The 27,077-nt window shown below is 41.1% G+C and overlaps 2 gene segments (V, D, J or C); one reads left to right on the top strand and one right to left on the bottom strand.

Moving 5' to 3' along the window:
* Nucleotides 1-2,162: 2,162 nt before the first annotated feature.
* The window catches only part of LOC118769443, a 48,330-nt gene continuing 23,415 nt past the window's right edge, over nucleotides 2,163-27,077 (bottom strand). The window contains 1 exon segment of the C gene segment in view: nucleotides 2,163-2,644. Coding sequence covers nucleotides 2,328-2,570 — 243 coding nt within the window.
* Nucleotides 15,969-19,199, top strand: LOC118773798. The segment is given in 2 exon segments: nucleotides 15,969-16,017; nucleotides 18,865-19,199. Coding segments are annotated over 2 exon segments (384 nt in total).

Raw genomic sequence — 27,077 nt, 5'->3', positions numbered from 1 at the left:
CATCAGTTGCTCCTGTCTAAACCTGTATATCCAGTATATCCCCACAGTCAGACACAACAACTTACATTTCTGGCATGAATCCATACTGTGCAAAATAACTGCAGTAAAGAGCACACATACAGCAAATATCCATTCACTCTTCATTGCTCCTTATGATCATCAGGGCAGCGTTATTACGAACACAAATCAAACTTTTCACTGCAGTATTGAGGTAAACAGAAGATCAATGAGACAATTGATCAAAATGAAAACAAAAAATGGAGAATGGAGAAAAAACAAAAAATGGAGAATCATTCAAGCTGATTGATGCTGATTAATAATAATAAATAATAAAATATTCTGCAGTGTTTGTGGCTCACTACATGCAGTATTACCCTACTACATACAGTATTCATAGATTTCAGAACTGCAAAGTACCCTCAGGGGGTGGGTGCTTTTGGAAAGGATTCCTTTGAAATGGGTTGCGGGTGCAGCAGGAATAGTCCTGACACAGCAAGCCTATCAGTGGGGTTGGCATGTATGTCAGAGTCATGGTGAGAATCTCAGGGCTTTACTTCATTCTCACATTGGAGTGAAGTGATAGAAAAGTAACGTTCTGTGTAGTTCTGCATGAGTGAACTCTCCTGAGTCATACAGTGATACAGGAACTATAGTCTCTTGCACTAGAGCTTACATGTACATGCCAACATTTGGAAAATACAAAAGTTATCATTTACAAAACCAGACACTTAAAGCAGCTTCAGTTACAAGAGGAAACACCTTGACTGTCATTTCTACACTTTGTTTCACTCTAGGGACTGAAACAGGAAATTGATCTTGCATATATAATTGCATACGCTAAGGAAGATGCATAGAAACATATTTAAGATGAGAAAAGAGTGTGATCAGTGTGATTTGACTTATTCTGCTGCGTAGTTGATATGACCTCTGCTGGTTATCAAATACTACCCAGATCACTGTGTAAGTACTGTGATATTGGGCTGACTCAGCAAAACCATAGATGGATACAGATTTTCTGCTGTTATACAGCTAATATATTTATTTCATTTTGATGTCTTTATAACATGTGTATGGATCATTAATTACTTAGTTAATACTATTTGTTGAACAATATGTTTTAAAAATGTAATCAATTTAACTTGTCCCTCCTCTTCAGAGGTGAAATCAGTCCACCCCCACACAGCTGCCCCAGTCCAGGGGATTTTGGGTAGTGAAACTGTGAAACTGTGAGCTGTGGGGGTGAAACTCAGATTTGCATAGGCAGGGCGGGGCAGTTCTGCTATTCCCAGAATAGAGCAGCACAGTCACCAGATGTTCCCCCGTCCCCATGGGGGTTAGTGTGAGCTGAGAGCACACTGTACATCATGAAGCAGCAGCTAATATAGCCATACACTCCTCTCACTGCTCAGGCCTCCAGCCACCTGCTAAATGCACTATTTTACCTCATGCATTTGCACATCACTCACAGGTCTAATGCTAAAACATTGCACTTTAAATCAACTGTAAATTTTTATGCGTATTTCAATGATGCTTGATTCAAAATAGAATATCACAGAGCAATATTAAGGAATATTAAAATCACTAGTATCATTCACTTATTATAAAAATGTTATCTCAAATGTGAAAACGTACTAGCATTCTTCTAGAATTTATAATGACGATCATCTTCTCACATTAAACTGTGCCATATATCATGTTCATCTCAAATGCCTGGTATCTTATCCTTGGATTCATGGTTGTAGATAGCAGCTAGAGAGAGCTGTGTAACTGAGTTCATTATAAACCTGGCACCATAGTGTTAAGTTGTATGTAATGGCAATGTAGCAATAATTCCCCCAAAACAGGGTTTCCTTCATCTTCATAACTCCCACAGAGTCAATGGACATGGGGGAGGGGTGCAGTTCACACACACCTTTGATTTCAGACATCTATCACTCCTCTGATGGCTCCAAATGATTTCAGTTAAACTGCAGGTTTACCCTCCTATCTCACCAGTACAAAGAGTGCATCACTGTCTCTGTGTTTGGATTAATAAAGACAACAACAACAGAGTTTATGACTCAAGAAGAAATCTTTATTATTCTCTATTACAATAATAACAGCACTGAAGCATCAAACCACACACAGACACATATATCTAACAGGGATCAGAGCACATGAAAGATTGTTCTGCTAAAAGCTCAGTCTGGAGAATGGATTCACACATGAGCTGAAGCACAGCACACTGTTAGTCTACAAGTAATCAGTGAGTAAGAAAGAGAAGAGCTGAGTGCAGAAGAGAGTAAAAACAGAGCATTCAGCCGCTCTACACAGGAGTGTGTGAGGTGCTACTCAGAACACTGCTCTCTCCTCAGTGTGTGAGTGAGCGGAGCCTGGGAGCCCTGGGTGGCCTCACAGGTCAGTGACCCCGCCTTGTTCCACTCGTCCACAGAGAGAGTCAGGGTGCTGCTCCAGCTGTACAGGCCGTCCTTCTCCAGGACCCCGCCGCTCGCCTCCGAGCTCCTGCTGCTACCGTCCACTTTCCAGCGCAGCGTCCAGTCTGAGGGGAAGCCCTTGTTGGCCAGGCACATCAGCGTGGCCGTTCTCTTGCTGGACAGCTCCACACTAGAGGGGGGCAGGACCGTGAGGGTGGGGGAGACGTTTTCTGGGAGGAACAGCAGAGACATGAGGTCAGAGAGAGGGGAGGAAATACAGACTCAGGAGATGGAGAAGAGACTCTTATTTTCTTTAAGTTCAAACACTAAAGAGATGTAGAACTTGTAGAATAAAAGAAACACAGAGACAACCTGACTGCATAAATGCAGATGAATGTAATATCTATTCTGTACAGGATATTTTCCGTAATATATGATCTCCGATGCAGTGTGTAATGTAGCCTGGAACACTTTTACTGCAATCTTACAGATACCAATATGTTTTGCAGACCATCTTTAAAGGCCAGTGAAAAAATTACTTCCAGGACCAGTTTTACAAATGCATCAAATGTGATTTCAAAAAGTTTCTGCCTTGTTGAAAATAACCAAAATATTTGTATGCAACAGTTTGGTAAGATTAAGCCTTTCTCATCATTAGGAACAAAATGAGTAGATTTAAGAAAATGAAAATTTCAGGAAAAAAAAATTAAAATGAAAACGTTATACGCACTAAGAATCAACATTCTGTCTAAAGTCATTTTCGTTTTCAGACACGTTTCATGGAAAACGTATTTGCAAAATCTTTCGTCGAAAATCCGGAGAACCACAAACGCAAATGCAAAGTCTCCCCTTGCTCACAGAAGTAAAAAACTCGAACCGAGCTTTCTTTTAAAACGGACCCGTAATCAGAAAGACATAAAGCATGTTTTAACTCAATACTTTAAAAGCTTGTTTTCTCTGGGAAAACTTCATCTGACAGTCTACCACCAAACGCGTACAGAAAATTACTGGCTTCGTAAGATCTTTGTAAGAAATAGCCTATCTGTGCATTACCAGAAAATTCAGTATTAGCAAAACGTGTCACAGAAAAGACCCAACTATTTACACACGTGTTCGCTCCATGGACGAGATCGAGATAACAGAGCTTTACCCAAATGTTGTCACTGTCCTTATAAGCATTATTCACATTAATTTGAGCGCTATGATTATCTCCATTTCGGATGTCATAATAAACACAACCTAAAAACTCCACACAAAGCGCTGTTTGTACTTGAAATCCTGGAGGTAGATAACAAACTATCCTTTATAGGAAAAATAATCACTACATGTGCTGGTTATTGAATATTACTTTAAATCGGAATACTTACTTCCAACGTGCAGTCTGGTGCCGCTGCCAAAAGTGTACCACAGTGATTCAGTTCCTATTAGTGTCCCGCACAAAAACCTCTCGCCCGGCGCGGAGAAGAAAACAAAAGATTCAAGCGGCAAAATGGATTTATCCTGCAAACGTTTCGTCATCCTTGGAAAACGAAGCGGCGCGTTTTTTCTATTCATACAAGTCAAGTAAAACCCATAATAAAATAAATAAATAAATAATCAGGCTTCGAATTGCTTGCTCTTCAACTCAATCCACCTAAAATCCGTATGTATGTGTTAGTAAACACATGCGTCGCGCAACATTTTAATAATTTGGACCTATTTTCTCCAGAAAAGTAAAGCGTTGGGAATAATGTACACATCGTTCGATAGATGGAAGATGTATTCTGGTTGCTACAATTACAAATAGTATTTGCAAAAATAACAAAGCAATATTTAACTATCACAATAGATTGATATGAGCTTTCAAGTTCATAATAATGGCGAAATGAAGAGTGAAATCGCTGCAAACTTACTGCCGATCTCCAGTTTGCTGCCGCTGCCGAAAGTCCACCACAGTGATTGACTCTGATTGACTGGCTGTACAAAAACCTCCCTGCGCTACAGCGTCTGCGTTTGCCACTGCGAACAACTGATGCATTAAACTATAAACAGACTCAGCACTGAATCATCATCAGTGACTCAGCTCTGAATAATCTCTTTTAAATTGTTTCATTTGCCACTTCGTTTTTTTTCCGATGAAGGTACAAAAATGTGCATTATTTCCGACATTATCGCACATTTCATTACTTTATTTTTACGATTTTCATCGATGTCGGTGTTCACATAGGCCTACGCCAATCCCTAAAAACACAAGTTTCTGACACCTTATCTAGCGGTATTAAACATGATTACTGTACTAAGAATTGTAACACTACTTCACCCGTTTATCGCACCATCATTAGGCTATACAGGTATGTGTGAATCTTCCAAGGACACGACAGAGAGCGGGCCACAGAAGATCCAGTCATGGTATTCCTCCACAGATTCCTTATCAGTGACAGCTCCGCCACATTAATAATGATACATGCTGCGTATTCCTATATTACAGAAAAAACTCCAGAGAGAAGCAGCAGAGCGGGAATCACAGAAAACACAACCAGCAGTCCAGAAGATTCCAAACAGTTCACGAGGAAGTGAGAAAAACGTACCGCCAGAGGGCAGTAGAGCAACAGATGTCCTGACAATTTCCACTTCTACACAATAGATACAGCTGCACAATATACAAGTTCAGCTACATCACAAACTGAACAGCCTCTGCTCCTCTGGAGGCTCCTGGGACAGTGAGGCAGTGTCAGTAGTGTAGGTCTCAGTGTCAGTGGGGTGGTAGTTTAGGTCTCAGTATCAGTGGGGCAGTAGTGTAGGTCTCAGTGTCAGTGGGGTAGTAGTGTAGGTCTCAGTGTCAGTGGGGTAGTAGTGTAGTTCTGTGTAATTCAGTAGTGTTAACGGTATAGTTTTCAGTGTTAGCAATTTAGGTCCCAGTAGCTTTTGATTGAGATAAAGACTATGTGCACACAGAATAGCTTATGTTTTTGATGAAAACTAGAGGTTCCTGTGTATATCTGACGTATGATATGAAATTTGTCATGGTTTGAGGAGGTGTGTCCGGGAAAGATGGCTGTTCTGGACCCTCCAGAATCCTTCCACAGAAGTGTAAGAGATGAGCTTCATAGCTTGCTGTATCATTGCAGTACCGGTCTGTTGTCTTACAACAATTTAAAGAGGAAGTTGGTATTATCTTATCTAATGAGGTAGATAATCTTACTGGCTTCTACATGGATAAATAACCAAACTCACAAGGTACACATGCACTTGAATTATACAAAGCTCTTGGGACCGCTTTAGTAAAGCTGGTTCAGCTGGGCTGTCTCTCTTAAAGGGAACATTCTCCCTGCTCTGTGATTGGCTCATTCACAGCTCGCTCTGCCAATCCTGTGCTTAGGCTGGTGTGTATTAGGTAAATTAGTGCTGCAATGTCTTCATGCCTGTGCCTGCACTGCTAAGGGGCCCTTTGACCCGAGAGGCGCTCAGCTGCTGTCCAGGGAGCTGAAAGGAGGAACTCAAGAAAGAAGCGCAAACTCCAGCAGGGAAAACCCACAGCGCCAGCCTCTGTGCAGCCAGCCCCGCCCCTCCCAGCACCACAGAGAGGAAGTGAGGAATTATGGGAGAAATTAATGAACTGCATATCTGTCTATGCAGTGTGTGGACATTCACAGGATTTACAGAGAAATAGTGCCTCAAATCAAACGTTTGTAATCTATTGACTTGTTTTTTTGCAATTATTTGCCTGAAGACACTTTACATTGGCAGCACATGCTTGAATGTTCCAGCCAGCCTGCAATAGGCTGTCACACTGGGGCCCTCACTCTACACAAAACCAACAAAACAAATCTAACAAACAAAACATGGGAAGGTGCACCACTGACTCCAAACACAAGCTAAATGTTGGTCCCAATCCTGAGACGTTTCAGGGGTCAGAGTTCAAACGTCCGAGAAGGAGGGTTACCAGTGTGAGGGACCTGCAGCTGCTGCAGCTGATTAAAGGTACTGGAAATAAGGAGACAGACATGGCCGTCTGAAATCATTCACTATCTTAATCAATAAGACCTTTAGTGAATTTACTGGATTAATATTTACTTTATAAAATGTGCATTACTCTCTCATTTTCAACTTTAATATATGGAAGAAGTACAACTATCCCAACAGACAACTGAATTGTATACAAACATTTCATTTTACTGTAACTATTTTATGGACTCCTCTCCATCAAGTTCACAGCACTGCTTGGCTACAAGTGCCTATTGTACCCAGGAAGAGCATTTGCATAGAGGAGACACTTTGCATTGGCAGCACATGCTTCAGTGTTCTGGGAGTGTTTATAGTCCTGTGAGTTTAACACTTCATGACTGAGAGCTGTCCTTCATGGCAACAGAACCCACAACAACAATGACTTTTATCACCATCTTCATCTGGGCATTTGCCTTCTGCATTCAGGGTAAGAGAACTGTAGAATATTCTGTAAAATCCATCTTACTCTACTTTTACTGTTAGTCTACTTCATGATATTGATACATCATTAGTTTTTGGAAGCCATTTTCTGAAGAAAGCACCATCAAAATAAATTATGACTAAACACTGATTAATTGAGTTAATTGAGTATATTTTAAAATGTGGGAATAATTTAATAAAAATTTACTCATCTTTTTACAGAAACCATGGGGCAGATCACTGTGACTCAGACTCCTGCAGTGAAAACTGTTCAACCTGGGGAAACAGTCACTGTGGGCTGTAAAACCAGCAGTGATGTAGATGGTGACTGTGGATATGATGATGATGAGCCTTGTCTAAACTGTTACCAACAGAAACCTGGAGAAGCTCCTAAACTCCTGATCTATTATGCAAGCAACCGAGATACAGGGACTCCAGCTCGATTCAGTGGCAGTGGATCCGGGACTGACTTCACTCTGACCATCAGTGGAGTCCAGGCTGAAGATGCAGGAGATTACTACTGTCAGAGTATACACTGCAGTGGTAGTAGCTGTGTGTTCACACAGTGTTAGAGAGGCGTACAAAAACCTCCCTCAGTAAGACTGCACAGTGACTGCACTGCTGCAGCTGGGACCTACTGCAGGTGCTGAGGGGGAAGCCAATGACACCAGGCACAGTCTGTGGAGGAGGCTGAATTTCAAACACAGACAGATACAGATATGTATGAACAAGTGAAAAGTTTTTGTAAGTAAGGTATGTATAAAGAAGTGAGTCAGGAATTAAAGGAAGGAATACAAGTTCACTGCCCTCCACGTACAGTATATTTTTCATAGTTAATCTATCACTCTATCAGTCTATATGAAACACCTGAAAAATCCACATAACATAAAAATATATTGTCATATTTGTGATACAACAGCTTCATTCAAAATGACAAGAATGAATGATGCTGTATGCCTCCCAACATTAAAACTGAGTAGACATAATGTGTTGTGTGTGGTCCATACTAATCAGGAGCTGAAGTGATTGAATGTTTCTGATCAGAGGCACAGGAGAGGAGGCAGCTGATCCCAGTCAGAGACATGAGGAGAGATCCTGTCCCAGAGACAGCAGTGAGAGACAGAGACATGAGGAGAGATCCTGACCCAGAGACAGCAGTGAGAGACACAGACATGAGGAGAGATCCTGTCCCAGAGACAGCAGTGAGAGACACAGACATGAGGAGAGATCCTGTCCCAGAGACAGCAGTGAGAGACAGAGACAGACATGAGGAGAGATCCTGTCCCAGAGACAGCAGTGAGAGACAGAGACAGACATGAGGAGAGAGTGAAGTGAGCAGTGTCCCCCTCTCTATGAAACAGTAGAGTCTCACTTGCAAAATGCAAACTGTCCTTCCTCAAAACCTTACTTTCACATTATATTTTAATCTGATTTGAAAAATGCCTCTCCATGCAGGGTTAAATTCCTTGAATATATGACATTTGGTGCACATATATTTACATTTACATTTACATTTATTTATTTAGCAGACGCTTTTATCCAAAGCGACTTACAAAAGTGCATACAGCAAGTATAGCGACAGTGCGGGGACAGGATGTGTACAGTTCCACAATGAGACAGTTCTCAGCTGAGAGCAGCGTCTGTTTGAGGACACAGTACTATTATATTTGAACAATTACAGCCTATAGGGCAACTAATACGATACACATGACACATACACATGACACATAGACATGGTACATATACTGTACCATGTCTAACAGTTAAAAATGCACTCTTGGTTTTAGTGACTTTCACCAAAATTTAAATAATGTTCTATGTAAATAAGTTTGAGAGACCTCTACTGGTTAAATATGGCAACTGCATCTGTGCATTATTAGTACTGTACAGTTTCTACCTCCGGCAGATGCCACTGTACGATCTGCAAGAGGTAGGTGACGCAAGCCTGAGCTCTGTTCACAGTTTTCCTAAAAAAGTTTAAAGCAACGTCATATGTATTTGAAACAATATATTGGTATAGCTATGCATACTCTTGAGGAATGCTAAGTACAATGTACAGTATATTCCATGCATTCATGATATGAAATTTTAGCTATCCACTGTTGTCTAGCTAGCAGCCGTATGTGAAACGAATGTGATGACAGTTATGCCTAATGACAATATGAACTGGGAAACTGAAATCATTTTATTTTATTTCTATTGTGATCTGCACAGATTAGCAGTTGCCTAACTGTCAGTGCTCCCGCCCCCTAGCTGTTGTGTTTTTGTTTTTCCCTGTCCATGTGCTTTTGTTTTCCTTGTGTTCTAGCCCTGCCCCACTCTCCGCCCTGTGTCCGCCCACCCGATCGTCTCCACCTGCTTGCCTGCCAGCCCTATATCTACCCTGCTTGTCTCTGTCTTGTTGCCAGTTCATTGCAGTGTGTTTGTACCTGTCTTGGGCCTGCTGTGGTTTCTGCCTGATCACTGTTCCCCAAATCGACCCTGCCTGCGCTTTGACCTTGCTCCTGCCTGCTGCCCTGCCTTGTTTACCTGATCTACCTGACTACCTGGTTTGACCCTGCCTGTCCCCGGCTGTGATTCCTGACTGTGTTCGGACTGCCGGCCTGGTCTCTAGCCTGCCTGTTTTGTTACATTGCCTGATAGCAATATCAGTAGTACTCTCTTTGATAACATTAAACTTGCATGTCAGGAGGGTGAGACAATAGTAATGGGGAACTTCAATTACCCTTCAATTAATTGGGAAGCTGTGTCAGGTCAAGGTAAATGTGAGGAAGAGTTTTTGGATGTTGTAAATGACTGTTTTTTGATACAGTCTGTTACTCAACCCATGAGAGAGAACACAATCCTAGATCTGGTTCTGTGTAATAATCCTGATAGAATCGGCAGTATTGAGGTAGGGGAACCACTCAGTACAAGTGACCATAGTTCAATTACATTTGAAGTTTTTTGGCAAGTTAAGTCTGCATTCTCCAATGCTAGGGTATTCAACTTTAGGCAGGCTGACTTTATTAAGATGCATGATTATACAAGGAATATAAACTGGGTACCTCTTCTAGGTGGTAAAACTGTCAAAGAAATGTGGTGCATATTTAAAACGATTATTCTGGATGTACAGCGTAAATTCATTCCGCAAGTGAGAAAAGGAAAACTGAAAAAGAAGCATCCACAGTGGATGAATAAGTCACTGCGGAACAGTTTGAAACAAAAAAGGAAATTATTTAGAAAATACAAGCTGGAGAGCTCAGATAGTAATAAGATTGAATACAGTAATATGCGAGCTCAAGTTAAGAAAAAAATAAGGGAAGCCAAAAGGTGTTATGAAACACAAATTGCACTAGATGCAAAGAGCAACTCTAAACGTTTTTTTCAATATTATGGTCAAAAAAGGATAGTTAAGGATGAAATAAGAGGTATAAAAAATAAGGATGGGGTTATGATTTACGATAACAAAGCTATTGCTGATACACTAAACAGTTACTTTGTGGAGAGTTTCACTAGTGAAGTGTTTTTGCATATGCCTTCAGGTGCAGTCAGTTCTCAGAGACTTATAGAGGAAATTGATTTAAATGATGCAGAAGTACTACATAAACTTCAAAAACTTAAAACAAATAAGGCAGCAGGCCCTGATGGAATATATCCAAGAGTTCTCAGAGAACTAGCAGAGGTGGTTTACAAGCCTCTGACAGTTATTTTTAAGCAATCTCTTAAAACTGGAAAAATACCAGATGACTGGAAACATGGCAGTGTAGTACCTATCTACAAGAAAGGAGACCGGACTGAACCAGGAAATTATAGGCCTGTCAGCTTAACTTGTATCGCATGCAAAATACTGGAATCCATCATTAGGGATAATTTGCAATTATTCCTGGAACGAAATGGTGTTCTAAATGATAGCCAACACGGTTTTCGCAGAGGGAGGTCGTGCTTAACAAACCTCCTGGACTTCTTTGAGGAAGCTACAGCATGTCTGGACTCAAACCAGGCTTATGATATTATCTATTTGGATTTTCAAAAGGCATTTGACAAAGTTCCGCACGAGAGACTCATATTGAAAATGACATCTGCGGGAATTACAGGAGCCATCACCGAGTGGGTTCGAAGTTGGCTGTCTAATAGAAAGCAGACTGTAACTGTGGGAGGAATTGTATCAGAGCAGGGTCCTGTACGAAGTGGAGTCCCGAAGGGACTTTGCTATTTCTTATATACATAAATGATCTTGATGCAGAGGTTAGAAGTAAAATAGTAAAATTTGCAGATGACACAAAACTAGGGGGTCTAGCCAACAGTATAGAATCAACTAAGGTAATACAGGAAGACCTAAACAGCATCCAAAAGTGGGCAGATACCTGGCAGATGACTTTCAATTTAGATAAATGTAAAATCTTGCATGTAGGAAATAAGAACCTTAAAGAAGACTACTTCATGGATGGAAAAAAACTAGAATGTGCTCAATTTGAAAAGGACTTGGGAGTAATGGTTGACCCAAGCTTAACAGGATCTAGGCAGTGTGCTGTAGCAGTAAAAAAGGCCAACAGGATGCTGGGATATATAGCCAAAAGTATTGAGTATAAATCTAAAGAGGTTATATTGAAATTATACAATGCCTTAGTCAGACCGCACCTGGAATACTGTGTGCAGTTCTGGGCACCGCACTATAAAAAAGATACTGAAGCTTTAGAAAAGGTTCAAAGAAGGGCAACTAAATTAGTTCCTGGCATGAAATATAAATGCTATGAGGAAAGACTCAAGTTACTTAACCTATTTAGATTAAGCGAGAGGAGGCTTAGGGGTGATTTAATTGAGGTATTTAAATTTATATAAGGAATCAATAAGGTTAACTATAATAGATTCTTTAGGGTGAGTTCAGTCTGTAAAACAAGAGGACATAAATGGAAACTAGTTAAGAGTAAGTTCTGCACTGATGTAAGGAAATATTATTTTACACAAAGAGTTATCAATACATGGAATAGGTTCCCAGGTCATGTAGTTGAGGCAGACACCCTTGCTGTGTTCAAGTCTAGACTTGATGCAGTTTTGGATACTCTTTAATTAAGAAATGGCGAGCTTAGCTGGGCCGAATGGCCTGTTCTCGTCATCATATGTTCTTATGTTCTTATGTTACGATTCTCCCCTGTGTCCTTAATAAAGCCACTTGGAATCTGGAGCTGTTGTGGTACGCGCCTGAGTCCTTGCCTGTGCTCTGACACTAACTTTATGCTGACGACATACTGTGTTGCATGTATGTCTTGTTGTCAGGTACATTAATACATTTTGTACAATTTTATGATGTTGACTAAACCCAGCTAACGTTAACCAGCTAAACCACGTGTCGTGCGTAGCGAAGCTAGATTCTAGAATCTAAAATTGTGTTACATAATCCCCATTAGAATATTATCTAAGAATCGAACATGGCTCTTGTTAAATGTTTATGTAATACGTTACACGTATGTGCATTTCCCTATGTTACAAATATATGTATACATTGCCAGCTGCCTGACTTTATGGGCAGATGCCACTGTACGATCTGTAAGAGATTGCCAGTTGCCTAACTTTATGCTGACGACATATTGTGTTGTATGTATTAGGGCTGTTACCTTAAATTCGAATTTGTTAACACGTGTTTCGAAAATGAAGGGAGAAATTCGATATTAACATTATCATGTATTTAAATTTTAGTTGCCAAATTTAAAAATGGAGATAAAAATCCGTAGATCATGAACCGAAATGGAAGAATGCTAAAACTGTTGAAAGAATTGCAAGCCAGCCGACAGCGATCCACTGCTGTGGGGGAAGATGACGGGAACAACAAAATATCCCCACCTCACACAGCTGGCAGCGGGGTATTTTAGCGTTCCCGGGACGTCAGTCCATTCGGAGCGCGTCTTCTCCACTGCTGGGAATATAGATAATAAACTACGATCAGGTTGATCGGCATGTGTTCCTGTTAAATTTGCAGTAGATTTATTTGAACATATTTAATGTACCAGTTAGCCTCAGTTGTTCTCAGGTAGGCTAAGGTTTTTTTTTTGGACAATCGCTAGTAATCTGGAGTTGTCTTAAATTTGTAAATGTGGCTGTTAGCCTGCAAGGATGCACAGTTTCATGTCTGTGGTTATTAGCCTAATGTTATGGCAGCCCAATCTCTAAATGATTTTGATACAATAGGCTAGGCCTGGAGTGTTTTTGTGCTCGGCACTTTTCGGTAATAAATCCTCATATGCATTGTTGTCTCTGTTTACTTCGCTTTCACGCCCTCGTCTGCATACACGCTCCAATTACTAGTTAGTTGCCACTGGATTGGTCTATATTTAGCCTTGGAATTTAAAACATTTTAACGCGGAAATTCGAATATTAATTCGAGCTCGTCTTCATTTCTGTTTAAAATATCGAACAGGATTTTTTTTAATTAAAGTGACAGCCCTAGTATGTATGTCTTGCTCTCAGCTCGTCATAATAAAAGGAAATTGCAGAACTTCGCGCGTCCCTGGTCCTTCCTGCTGAACAAATGAGCGTGTGGTTCGCTGCCTCGGTGACTACCGCTACACATGCCAACTAGATTGCTTGTGCCTAGTGGATGTGGTCCAAGTTTAATCCAAAATAACATTCCCTTAATGAATACATGGAATCACTAACACTCCAAACTAGTGTTCTATGTAATGTAGAACAGGGTTTCCGAAATACCGGGTTTTGCCTGGTAAAATTTATTTTAAAAAACCAATAAATTAAAATCTTGCGGGTGAAATGTTAAATGCTCATGACACATCACAGCTTTTGTGAGGGCTGTGTTACTAAACGTTATTGTTCATTGCACTCAACCTAACGTAAAAGTTTATTCTCAGTAATTTAAATCGATCTAACTAAATTTAGCTCCGTTTTGTAATTTGAATTTCGTAACATAAGAAAGCTAATGTGGAACATTTAAGCGAAAACTTTGGGATTACTTGCCACTAAATTTTTCAAATTCGCATCCTTGTTAAACAATCTCACGTTGTAGCTTCCGCAAGCACACAAACTACAGAACAATACGAGAGAATTGTACATGATAAACATTTATCACGATAGTATAGTCTGTGATACTGTGATAAAGTCTGACTTTAAGCTACCTTTTTAATGCATCTTTTTCAAAACATAAATCTAAATGCAGAGCACTGTAATGCAGAAGTGCAAAGGTGTTAAGTTTCTTGCCATGAAAGAGTATCTGTACAACAGCCTGTTGTCTCCAAATGAAAGTATACTATTTTTTTAAGATTACGTGTCTGTTTTATTACACTTGCCTATTGAAATACGCATATAAAAATTATACACACACACTCAGTGACCAAAGCAGTGACCACTTTATTAGGTACACATGCAGCTGCTTGTTGATGCAAATATCTAATCAGCCAATCATCTGGCAGCAACAAAATGCATAAAATCAAAGACATAGTCAAGAATGGGAAAAAATGGCCAAACATCACAATGGGTAGGAAATAGGATTTAAGTGACATTGTGGGATGATTGTTGGTGCCAGACGGGGTGGTTTGAGTATCTCAAACTGCTGATCTCCTGGGATTTTCACGCACAAAAGTCTCGAGAGTGTGTAGAGAATGGTGTGAAAAACAAAAAACGTCCAGCAAGCGGCAATTCTGTGGGCAAAAACGCCCTTTTATTGACAGAGGTCAGAGGAGAATGGCCAGACTGGTCCAAGCTGACAGGAAAGCGACAGTAACCCAAATAACCACACTTTAGAACAGTGCTATGCTGAAAAGCATTTCTGAAAATACAACATGTCAAACATTGAGGTGGATAGGCTACAGCAGCAGAGGACCTCTCCGGGTACCACTTCTGTCAGCTAAAAACAGGATACTGAGGCTACAGTGGGCACAGGCTCACCAAAACTGGACCGTAGATGTTTGGAGAAACATCGCCTGGTCTGACGAATCTCGATTTCTGCTGCGACATGCAGATGGTAGGGTCAGAATTTGGCATAAAAAACATGAATCCATGGATCCTACCTTGTGTCAACGGTTCAGGCTGGAGGTGGTAATGGTGTGAGGAACATTTTCTTGGCACACATTAGGCACCTTAATACCAATTGAGCATCGTTTAAATGCCACAGCTGACCTGAGTATTGTTGCTGACCATGTGAATCCCTTTATGACCACGGTCTACCCATCTTCTAATGGCTACTTCCAGCAGGATAACGCACCATGCCATAAAGCACACTCCATCTCAAACTGGTTCCAGGAACATGACAATGAGTTCAATGTACTGCAATGGCCTCCACAGTCACCAGATCTCAATCCAATAGAGCACCTTTGGGATGTGGTGGAACGAGACATTCGCAGCATGAATGTGCAGCCGACAAATCTGCAGCAACTGCGTGATGCTATCATGTCAGCATGGAGCAGAATCTTTAAGGAATGTTTCCAGCACCTTCTGGAATCCATGCCACAAAGAATTTAGGTTGTTCTGGGGGCAAACAGGGTCCTACCCAGTATTAGAGAGGTCTACCTAATAAAGTGGTCATTGAGTGTATGTGTGATTTATGTATGTGAAAATCTTCATATGTGTAATCTGCACATATGCAAAGATTATTTCTAATATCATTCTTCTATCTTCAGAGTTCAGAGCACTGAAGCTGTTAGAGAGAGAACCAGGTGAAGCAGGAGCCTGGAGACGTCAGAACTCCAGATATCTGCTCTTCAGAGGAAAGTCAGCAGAATCACACAGAACACAGACACAGGCTGCAGTTACTGACCACAGGAGGGAGACAAAGAGCAGCAGCCATCTAAGGTGTAATAACACAGTAATGCGACATTTAAGTACAAGTTAAGACAATTCTCTGTAATTAGTGTTAATTCATTCTGACTGTGAACCATTTTAAATGTTAATATTTTATTTGAATAACACAGTAATAATTATAGCAAATAATAATAGCAAATTCATTAATCCCTCTTCACTTGTAAAACCTACTTTTGCTCCAGCATCATGCCTGACTTCACAGCACTGCTTGGCTAAAGTGCCTGCTGTACCCAGGAAGAGCATTTGCATAGAGACACTTTGAATTGGCAGCACATGCTTCAGTACTGTGGGAGTGTTTATAGTCCTGTGAATTTAACAATTCATGACTGAGAGCTGTTCTTCATGGCAACAAAACCCACAACAACAATGACTTTTATCACCATCTTCATTTGGGCACTTGCCTTCTGCACTCAGGGTGAGAGGGGTTGATTTATTTAATTATTTATTTTAAAAAATGGCAAACCATCTAATACATAAAATACGAAGTTTCAGTTAAAGAATATTGGCTTCATGAAACTGAGTGATTATGCCCTAATAACATTTGTTTATTTATTGTTTTATTTTTTTTTTCTGATTTTCAGAAACTATAGGGCAGTACACTGTGACTCAGACTCCTGCAGTGAAAACTCTTCTTCTAGGAGAGTCAGTGTCACTGAGCTGTAAAGTCAGCAGCGCTGTGTATAGCAACGACCGTCTATCCTGGTTCCTGCAGAAACCTGGAGAAGCTCCTAAACTCCTCATCTACTATGCAAGCATCCGTTACACAGGGACTCCAGATCGATTCAGTGGCAGTGGATCTGGGACTGACTTCACTCTGACCATCAGTGGAGTCCAGGCTGAAGATGCAGGAGATTACTACTGTCAGAGTTTTCATTGGCCTGGTAGTGATCTAGTGTTCACACAGTGTTAGAGAGCCGTACAAAAACCTCCCTCAGTCAGACTGCACAGTGACTGCACTGCTGCAGCTGGGACCTACTGCAGGTGCTGAGGGGGAAGCCAGTGACACCACGAACAGCTTGCGGAGAAAATCTGTACAATATATAAGATATCATCTTATCACCAATACAAATTCTGTATTTATCTGAATCACTCTTTGTTTCTTTCTGTTTCTATTCATCCTTTCATTTTAGTTGTACATTTATTCAGTTATTATTTACTTAACTCAAAGTAAATGCTTGAAGAAACTGAATCAATGTATGCTGCATGTCTTGCTGATTGACAGTCTTTTTCATATGAACAAGATCCTCCGTAATTATTTTCATTTAAGATAATACACCGCGTAATTTTCAATAACTCATCTTTATGTTTTTAAAATGATGAGTATTTCTTTATGCATCTCTATACCTGTTTAATAAATAATCATAATAACTGGTCCTATTCAGCTCTTACTGAATTCTCAGGACACTGCCAGCTGTCACACCTGAGCAGGATTATTCTGTGTGGGAAGAGGTAATTATGACGTCATTGTAGCTCTGAGCTGGAAATGAAGATTTAACATTGGTTCTCTGTTTGGTTTTGTGACGTCATGATGACCCAATGCTTAGCATCTTGTCAGCGGTTTTGACTGAGCTGGACAGGAAGGTGAATCAGGAACCTTTTTCTGGGTAAAATGAGAGGTGGAGCTATAGGTAACCTCTGTTCCTTTAAACCTTGTGCATCCTCTCCAAAGAGCCCAATGATGCAATTGTATACAACCCTCCCAACACATTAAAGCCGAGTGTCCATACATGAGAAACAAGGGACTCAATCAGCTCTGTTCCAGTATTGGTCCTCCCTCCTCTCCTCTTAGTCCTGTTGAGTTTACCCCTCCCTGCTGAGGAATGTCCATGTGTTCTTTCTGATTGGTCCTCCCTCCAGCTCTGTGTGGGGTACCTGATTCTCATGGAGTGGAAGGGCATCACATGTTTCTATGGCGACCTGATTAGCTGAAGATCTGCAGCTTCTCATTGGAGCTGCTCCTTCCACCTGCTTCAGGGGCTGCTGCTGCAGTCACTGGTTTGTGTGGGGGCGTGGCCGGTGGAATATTACACCCTTCCTCCTGAATCCGACTCCTCCGCTCTCAAATCTCTTTGAGGGCTGAGTGGTGCTCCAAATTGGTCCTCATCCATACAGACAACACTGCAAATGCTCACATCACCACTAGACGTCACTCTGAGGCAGCTTCCTGGGTGTCAAGTTTCAGATGAAACATCAGCTGAGGTCCTGACTTACTGTGGTCATTATAGCACCCAGGACAGTTATTACATGAGTAAGGATGTTAACCATAGTGTTCAAGCACAGCTTCCAAACTGGTTCTCTAAATCTGGCCACTGGATCGCTCCTCTATATTTGATTGGCTCTGCATTCACACCTTATTTCCCAGGTCATCACTGGGAATGAAAAATGATTCATTAATGAAATCAATGAAATGAATATAGCTTTTCTCATTCTCTCTCCTTATCAACACCATGTATTTCTGTACATATTATTCTCTTATTTAAATGTCTGCATGTTTGTAGAGGAGAGATGGAGCATGCTCTCTTCTGCACTCATCCATGCATGCAAGATTATGATTTCATTATTCATAGATATAGAAAAAGGTCCTTTCTTTATGGTGAGACCTGAATGATCTGCTAATTTAAATCTCATACTGCAATTTATAGTGCAGAAGAAATAAACATGTTATAATTTTACTTTCTCTTGTATTTCTAGGTTCATGATTTAAGCATACTCATGAAATGATGATAATTGCTTTTATGCTAATATTGCATTGCATTGCACTGGCTGTGTATTTTCAGATTAACATATCATGAATAACTATGAATTTACTCATCAATAATTATATTATAATGTCATTAACCAATTACAGGAAAGTTATCACAATGTACTTTGGCTCCTCTCCATCACAGCACACAGCACCAAGCCTGATTTAACAGCACTGTTTGGCTACAAGTTCCTGCTGTATCCAGGAAGAGCATTTGCATAGAGGAGACACTTTGCATTGGCAGCACATGCTTCAGTGCTCTGGGAGTGTTTATAGTCCTGTGAGTTTAACACTTCATGACTGAGAGCGGTCCCTCATGACAAAAGAACCCACAACAACAATGACTTTTATTACCATCTTCATCTGGGCAGTTGCCTTCTGCACTCATGGTAAAACAGATTTATTATGCATAATTCCACTCTACACCTTGAAATTAACATTGAAATGTTCCTGAAAATGCCCTATTCAAACTCTTTAATGAATTTCCTAATTCTGTTTTCTGTTTTGCTATACTTTTAGAAACTGTAGGGCAGTACACTGTGACTCAGAATCCTGCAGTGAAAACTGTTCTTCCAGGAGAGTCAGTGTCACTGAGCTGTAAAGTCAGCAGCGCTGTGTACAAAGATTATTATGGCAACAACTACCTACACTGGTACCTGCAGAAACCTGGAGAAGCTCCTAAACTCCTCATCTACTATGCAAGCACCCGTTACACAGGGACTCCAGATCGATTCAGTGGCAGTGGATCTGGGACTGACTTCACTCTGACCATCAGTGGAGTCCAGGCTGAAGATGCAGGAGATTACTACTGTCAGAGTTACCACAGTGGTGGCTATGTGTTCACACAGTGTTAGAGAGCCGTACAAAAACCTCCCTCAGTCAGACTGCACAGTGACTGCACTGCTGCAGCTAGGACCTACTGCAGGTGCTGAGGGGGAAGTCAGTGACACCAGACAGAGGACTGGGGAGATTAACAGTAAAAGCTGAAACATTTATATTTTCATTTTTATTTTCCTTTGTCCCTCATGCACAGTATTTTTCTTAATTTATCTGATGTATGAATGTTCATGTTAATTTAGTTTAACATAATAAATTAACAGGTACTTGTGACTCTCATGGACTGCTGGGGTTTTTCAGAGCATTGTATAAACATAGTGATGCACACGAGGTGTAAACTGTGTGTAACACATTCCTTACATACATTTCTGAAATCTGTGCCGACTGTATAACTACAACTACAGCTACATAAGTAAATATTTTTAATGAAGCATCATGTTTCTCATGGAATTTTAAGCCTGCATCGCACCCTCTTTGTATGAATCTACCAATGATAGGACAGAAAGCGGGCCACAGAAAATCCAGTCATACAATTTCTCCAGTTTCCTTTTCAGGCATACCTCAGTTATATAATAATAATGATACATGGTGTGTAGTCCCATATTATACAGAAACAGCAGAAACAACAGCAAGAGGATTCTCACAGGCTTTAGAGGAAGTGAGAAAAACATACCAGCAGAGGGAAGTAGAGCAACATTTGTCCAGAGAATTGTCACAAACATTACAAAATGAGAAGTATGAAAACCAACGGGTTTCGCATTTAATGTTAGAAAAGTTAAACCCAAAACCTATAGTCCTGATCCACATGAACCATGTCCGTCACAGTAATGTTTCCAATACGCCTAATCTACCACAGTAATAATTTCCTGTGGTGTAAATTTGAAAAAAAAGAAGTGAAATGAAATACTGACAGTCCCTTTTTGTCTAAATTTTCAGCAGTGACCACATTTCCACAATGAGATGCTTTTACACTTTATATAATGCATGTGACTTTACTCAGATCAGCTTCATTCACTTATCAAGACGTAAAACAATCAGAAATGGACTTCGTGACACTGTTCTTTAAGACAAACACAGATATCCTGGTGCAGCCCTGCATACAGTGTGGGTAACCCCTCTGAGGTGCCTGGCACTTCAATGTTGAGCCCCAACAGGAGTCACTCAGGGCTAACTGGAGATTCTCAGGTCTTTGCCATCTAATGCTACATGGGCTCCCATATTCCGATCAGGTTGCACGGCAATTGGAGGTTCGAGTTTTCTACCGGTGACGATCTATGTGACCATGTGGAGTAAAGTTTTGAAGTGGCCCAGGAACAATGTCCGTGGTTCCTTATCTCCCCATCTCCCCTGCTAGGGGACCCCTCCTTGCTGTGGGAAGATGCACTTTATTTATTTATTTTTTTACTCAGCCAGCTCTGGACATGGAAGAATCCTTAACCACTGATGCACCCTGAGCTCACCTCCAGTTCTGGACGGCCAAGCTCTTTCCAACACGCTCCATTATGAATCCATAACTGGCTCTAGAAGCAGGTCCCTCTAGAATAAAGGATGCACCCTTGAAGACCGAAATGCCCCAACACAAAGTTGGAAGCTGTCAGTGAGGACATATATCTCATTGAATGTGAAGACAGCTGTGTTTCTTGTTCATTAGCCTGTGTCAATGACATTTCTACCTGGCAAGGATGCCAGAAGACCTTGCTGCAGGTAGTATGTAGCGCATTTCTTTATGCATGAGTGTGACCCAACACAAAGCTGGAGGCTGTGAGTTAAGCCAGCTATTATGTATGTGAAGACGACAGGATCTGTTTGACATCTCCCCGTCGATGATGTGTGTCTGGCAGAAGAAGTGGACCTCCAGCGATAAACCTGGACACCGTGTTTGTTTGCCCAACAATGGTTGGGCACGCCAATCTCTCCCTGTGTGTGTCTCTCTGTCTCCTGCGACAAACTCAGAAGAAGACAGTGGAAAATGGACTGTGGCCTTCCCAGTAGACTTACAACAAATGAGCTGCCATTGTCTCAACTCTAATGGACTGGCCTTCCTCAATAATTCAATGAGTAGTTTTGATTCATAACGGCATTGTGAGTCGCATAGCTGACTTCATCTTGTGCGAGATGTGTTTCGACACATCTGTTATTCATACAATGAAAAATTTTCCCTCCTACCATTACCTTATGAAACTGATTATAATGACTTAAAAATAATTAAGCTTATGTCAAAATAACTTGTACCATTAGACATATGTCTAAACAAAGTTTTGTCCACACACGTCAAATTACAGCTATCACTTCATGATCTCCTGTAGTTTGACTCAGTGGCTGAGATCCCAATCGGACACTCACACATAGCATTATCTTTACACTCCCCTTTCCATGTTGTTTGGTCCGTCAATAACATTTTTCATCATTTATTCATTAATTCTTTCATTGCTCTTCTAGTTTATTTCATTTCATCAGTGTTTGTCTGCATTGTGTTAATAAACTCATTTATTAATTACATCATCACCTTGTTTGTATTTCATATTGACAAACCAGACTCTATCAGGTTTAAATGATGTCATTTTATCAATTTGTATATTCACTTAGGAATGTTAACTATCGTTGCCAAATGACCGACGGGGATAGTGATATACCCTACATAACTGGTGCCTCGTGTGAGGAACTCTAAGACCCCTACACTATATTTGGCACTGATGCAAGTTTGAATAATGGTTGGTAGTGTCCTGTTTGTTTTCATGCTGCTTAGTCGATGCTCTTTATACTCACACTTCGCACCTCTCCCAAATCATGAAAATGAAAGTGCTAATGAAATAAAACATTTACTTACATATTCTTCTGCCAAGCAAGTACCTTGTTCCAGCTCTTTAGTATGAAAAGAGCATTCACATGCAAGCAAACTTTCTCTGGAAGCTTTACATTTTGGGAATAAAGGAAATGATGAGAACTTGGCGGGGAACACTATTTAGTCTTACAGTTTTCATAACCACACAAGACATGCCACATGATTCTACTGCTAGGTATTGCCATATCCCATTGAAATATGTTTACTGTGTTTATGTTTGTATTTATATGCTTTTACACACTGCAGAAATACATGTAGAATCTCCAACATGCCATTCATGCTCCTGTGAGATCACTATGGAGAGCTCAAAATTATATAGTCCCGCAGAAGATTCCAAGCATGCCAACATGTTTGTTCCTCTGACAACCAAGCACACAGACACACACACACACACATCCAAACACACACAGACACAGACACACACACACACACACACACACACACACACACACCCTCTTATTGCCAAATCCAGCTGAAGGACAATGCACACAATTTAATTTCCACGCACAACAGTCTCTAGAGTGCATAGAGAATGGTGCGAAAAACAAAAAACATCCAGCTAGCGGAAGTTTTTTGGGTGAAAACGCCTTGTTAATGACAGAGGTCAGAGGAGAATGGCCAGACTGTTTCAAGCTGACAGGAAGGCGACAGTAACCCAAATAACCACACATTACAACAGTTCTATGCAGAAAAGCATGCATTAAACACATCAAACATTGAGGTGGATGGGCTACAGCAGCAGAAGACCCCTCCGGGTACCACTTCTGTCAGCTAAGAACAGGATACTGGGGCTACAGTGGGCACAGTCTCACCAAAACTGGACGGTAGATGATTGCAAAAACATCGCCTGGTCTGAGGAATCTGCTGTGACATGCAGATGGTAGGGTCAGAATTTGGCGCAAACAACATAAATCCATGGATCCTTCCTGCCTTGTGTCAACGGTTCAGGATGGAGGTGGTGGCATAATGGTGTGGGGAACATTTTCTTGGCACACATTAGGCACCTTAATACCAATTGAGCATCGTTTAATTGCCACAGCCTACCTGAGTATTGTTGCTGACCATGTGAATCCCTTTATGACCACGGTCTACCCATCTTCTAATGGCTACTTCCAGCAGGATAACCCGCCATGCCACAAAGCACACGTCATCTCAAACTGGTTCCAGGAACATGACAATGAGTTCAGTGTACTCCAATGGCCTCCACAGTCACCAGATCTCAATCCAATGGAGCACCTTTGGGATGTGGTGAAACGGGACATTCGCAGCATGAATGTGCAGCCGACAAATCTGCAGCAACTGTGTGATGCTATCATGTCAGCATGGAGCAGAATCCCTAAGGAATGTTTCCGGCACCTTGTTGAAGCCATGCCACGAAGCAGGAGCCTGGAGACGTCATAACTCCAGATATCTGCCCTTCAGAGGAGAGTCAGCACAATCACACGGAGACCAGACACAGGCTGCACTTACTGACTCTGACCACAGGAGGGAGACAAAGAGCATCTAAGGTGTAATAACGCAGTATTAACACAGTAACGCGACATTTAAGTACAAGATGAGACAATTCTCTTTAATTAGTGTTAACTCATTCTGATTGTGAACCATTTGAAAATTTAATATTTTATATGAATGAAACAGTAATATTACAGCAAATTCATTAATCCCTCTTCATTCATTGTAAAACCTATGTTTGCTCCAGCATCATGCCTGACTTCACAGCACTACTTGGCTAAAGTGCCTGCTGTACCCAGGAAGAGCATTTACATAGAGACACTTTGCATTGGCAGCACATGCTTCAGTGCTCTGGGAGTGTTTATAGTCCTGTGAGTTTAACACTTCATGACTGAGAGCTGTTCTTCATGGCAACAGAACTCACAACAACAATGACTTTTATCACCATCTTCATCTGGGCACTTGCCTTCTGCACTCAGGGTGAGAGGGGTTTATTTATTTATTTATTTTAACAAACTGCAAACCATCTAATATGTAAAATTTGAAGTTTACGTTAAAGAATATTGGCTTCATGAAACTGACTAATCATGCTCTAATTACATTTTATTTTTGTTTTCTGATTTTCAGAAACTACAGGGCAGTACACTGTGACTCAGACTCCTGCAGTGAAAGCTGTTCTTCCAGGAGAGTCAGTGTCACTGAGCTGTAAAGTCAGCAGTGCTGTGTTCAACAACAACTACCTACACTGGTACCTGCAGAAACCTGGAGAAGCTACTAAACTCCTCATTTATTTAGCAAGCACCCGTCACTCAGGGATTCCAGATCGATTCAGTGGCAGCGGATCTGGGACTGACTTCACTCTGACCATCAGTGGAGTCCAGGCTGAAGATGCAGGAGATTACTACTGTCAGAGTGTTCATTGGCCTGGTAGTGATCTAGTGTTCACACAGTGTTAGAGAGCCGTACAAAAACCTCCCTCAGTCAGACTGCACAGTGACTGCACTGCTGCAGCTGGGACCTACTGCAGGTGCTGAGGGGGAAGCCAATGACACCAGATATAGACTCTGGAGGAGAACAACTGCACAGTTAGCATTTTTCTTTAAGTCCTCAGTATCATGCTTATTTAACGTATTATATTTTACTTGATGATCTTTTATATTCATTTAAAATTTTTGGTAATTATTTAAATCAACATGCATAAAGTAAGTAAATTAATATAATTAAAGTCTGAAAACTGCAGCAGATTGATCAGTGGAGATGAACAAGGGTGTTATATAAACAAGATCCTGTTCCATCACCATCATATCTGATCAAGCACTGTGTTTATATTGTTACAGCTTCATATGTTTACATGGCCAAAAGTATGTGGACACCCTCTTAATTATAGAGTTAAGGTGTTTCAGCCACACCGATTCTTAACACTGATTGTTAACAACCACATAGCCATGTATTCTCCATAGACAAACCTTGGAAGTAGAATGGGTCGTACTGGAGAGTTAAATGACTTTAAATGTGGCACTGTCATAGGATTCCATCTTTGCCACAAGTCAGTTTGCAAAATTTCTGCCCTGCTAGATCTGCCCAGGTCAACTGTAAGTGCTATTATTGTCAAGTGGAAGCATCTAGGAGAGACATAATGCTGTCTATAAGCTGTTTTACATGCATATTTATCTAATGCACCAAAAAGTGATCTCAGCAATGTACTGTACATACCACAGAGATACAGATGTACCCACAGTCTCGAAACTATCCCATGACCCACAAAGCAAAGTCACACCCTTGCAGTAACTTACGTGAAGATCCTTCCCAATGTCATTTTTGTATCTTCAGAGATAAAGAGAGAACCAGGTGAAGCAGGAGCCTGGAGACGTCAGAACTCCAGATATCTGCCCTTCAGAGGAGAGTCAGCAGAATCACACAGAACACAGACACAGGCTGCAGTTACTGACTCCAGGATTTACCACAGGAGGAGACACTAACCAAGGTGTAATAATAGAGTAATAACGCAGTAATAAGACATTTGACCACAAGTTGAATGACACTTCTGAGTAATTGGTGTTAACTCATGTAGATTGATCACCATTTTAAAAATCAAAGTTGTAGACCCAATTTGAAAAGAATGCTGTTACTTAAAATAATACAAAATTATGAAAAACATATTATCCGTGACACTATAATTGCAACACCACTTTTACTCATCACAAAGCACTGTACTGAGCTCGTGATCACTACACACTCTGAATATAACAAACATGGAGGCCTGCCTAACAGATGTAAAGAATTGGATGACCCGAAATTTTCTCCTCCTTAACTCAGACAAAACCGAAATATTGGTCATTGCCCAAAATTCAATCAGGAGCAAACTCACTCATTTTACAATGGACCTTGATGGTGTCTCCCTTGCTCCAAGTGCAGCTATCAAAGACCTTGGTGTCATTATTGATCCTGAGCTCTCTTTTGACACTCATATAACTAACATCCCTAAGACAGCCTTCTTCTATTTGAGAAATATAGCCAAAATCAGGAAATTTGTATCAATTAATGACGCTGAAAAATTAATCCATGCCTTTGTAACATCCAGATTAGACTACTGTAATGCCTTGTTGTCAGGATGTGCAAACGTCTCACTAAAACCCCTACAGCTGGTACAAAATGCAGCTGCTCGAATCTTAACTAACACTAAACGCTTTGAGCACATTACCCCAGTCTTAGCTTCTCTCCATTGGCTACCCATTAAATACCAGATCGATTTTAAAATACTTCTACTCACATTTAAGGCTTTAAATGGGCTTGCCCCTCCCTATCTTACGGACCTTCTTCATCCATACCTTCCACAAAGAGCCCTTCATTCCCAAAATACCAGGCTTCTCATCGTTCCAAGATTGGGCAAAACTACTATAGGCGGTAGAGCCTTTTCCTATCAAGCCCCTCTCCTGTGGAGCAGCTTACCTACCGAGATTCGGGGAGCAGACTCTCTCTCCACCTTTAAGTCTAGGCTCAAAACATATCTATACAGTAAATCCTTCAGCTGAGGGACATGGCCTGGTGCTGGCGTGGATCATTGAGTCTCTGGTGGACTAAGTGGTCATTGCTGTCACTTTATCATGGACTCTGTGCCGTGATCTGGTGTTGACTGCCTTAGGGTTGCCCTCATGACTATGCCGATCCCTTGCCTCCCATCCCCTAGGTATGCTGCCATAATGGTAGCCTACTGGGGATTTTTCCTTGTTGCACACTGGCACCTTTTCCCCTGCCCCTCCTCTCCTGCCTCTCTGCTGTACATTCCTGTCATTCTTATCATCCACTAATCATTGTTTTCTATTTGTTTCCTGTCCCTGCTCCGGGCTCCTGCCTGGAGCTGTAGCCCAAGCATGACAACCCGATTTCCATCCTCCCGATCTGCCCAGTGCCGGCCAGAAGCAGATGGGCTCCCCCTCTGAGCCGGGCTCTGCTCAAGGTTTCTTCCTGTTAATTACGGAGTTTTTCCTTGCCACTGGGGGTTTCAGGCCTGGGAACAACGTAAAGCTGCTTTGTGACAACCTGTGTTGTAAAAAGCGCTATACAAATAAAAATGAATTGAATTAAACTTCTATTTTTTAAG

Source organism: Megalops cyprinoides, chromosome 2 (genome assembly GCF_013368585.1).
Source record: "Megalops cyprinoides isolate fMegCyp1 chromosome 2, fMegCyp1.pri, whole genome shotgun sequence".
Lineage (NCBI taxonomy): Eukaryota > Metazoa > Chordata > Actinopteri > Elopiformes > Megalopidae > Megalops > Megalops cyprinoides.
This window is presented reverse-complemented; position numbering and strand designations above follow the sequence as displayed.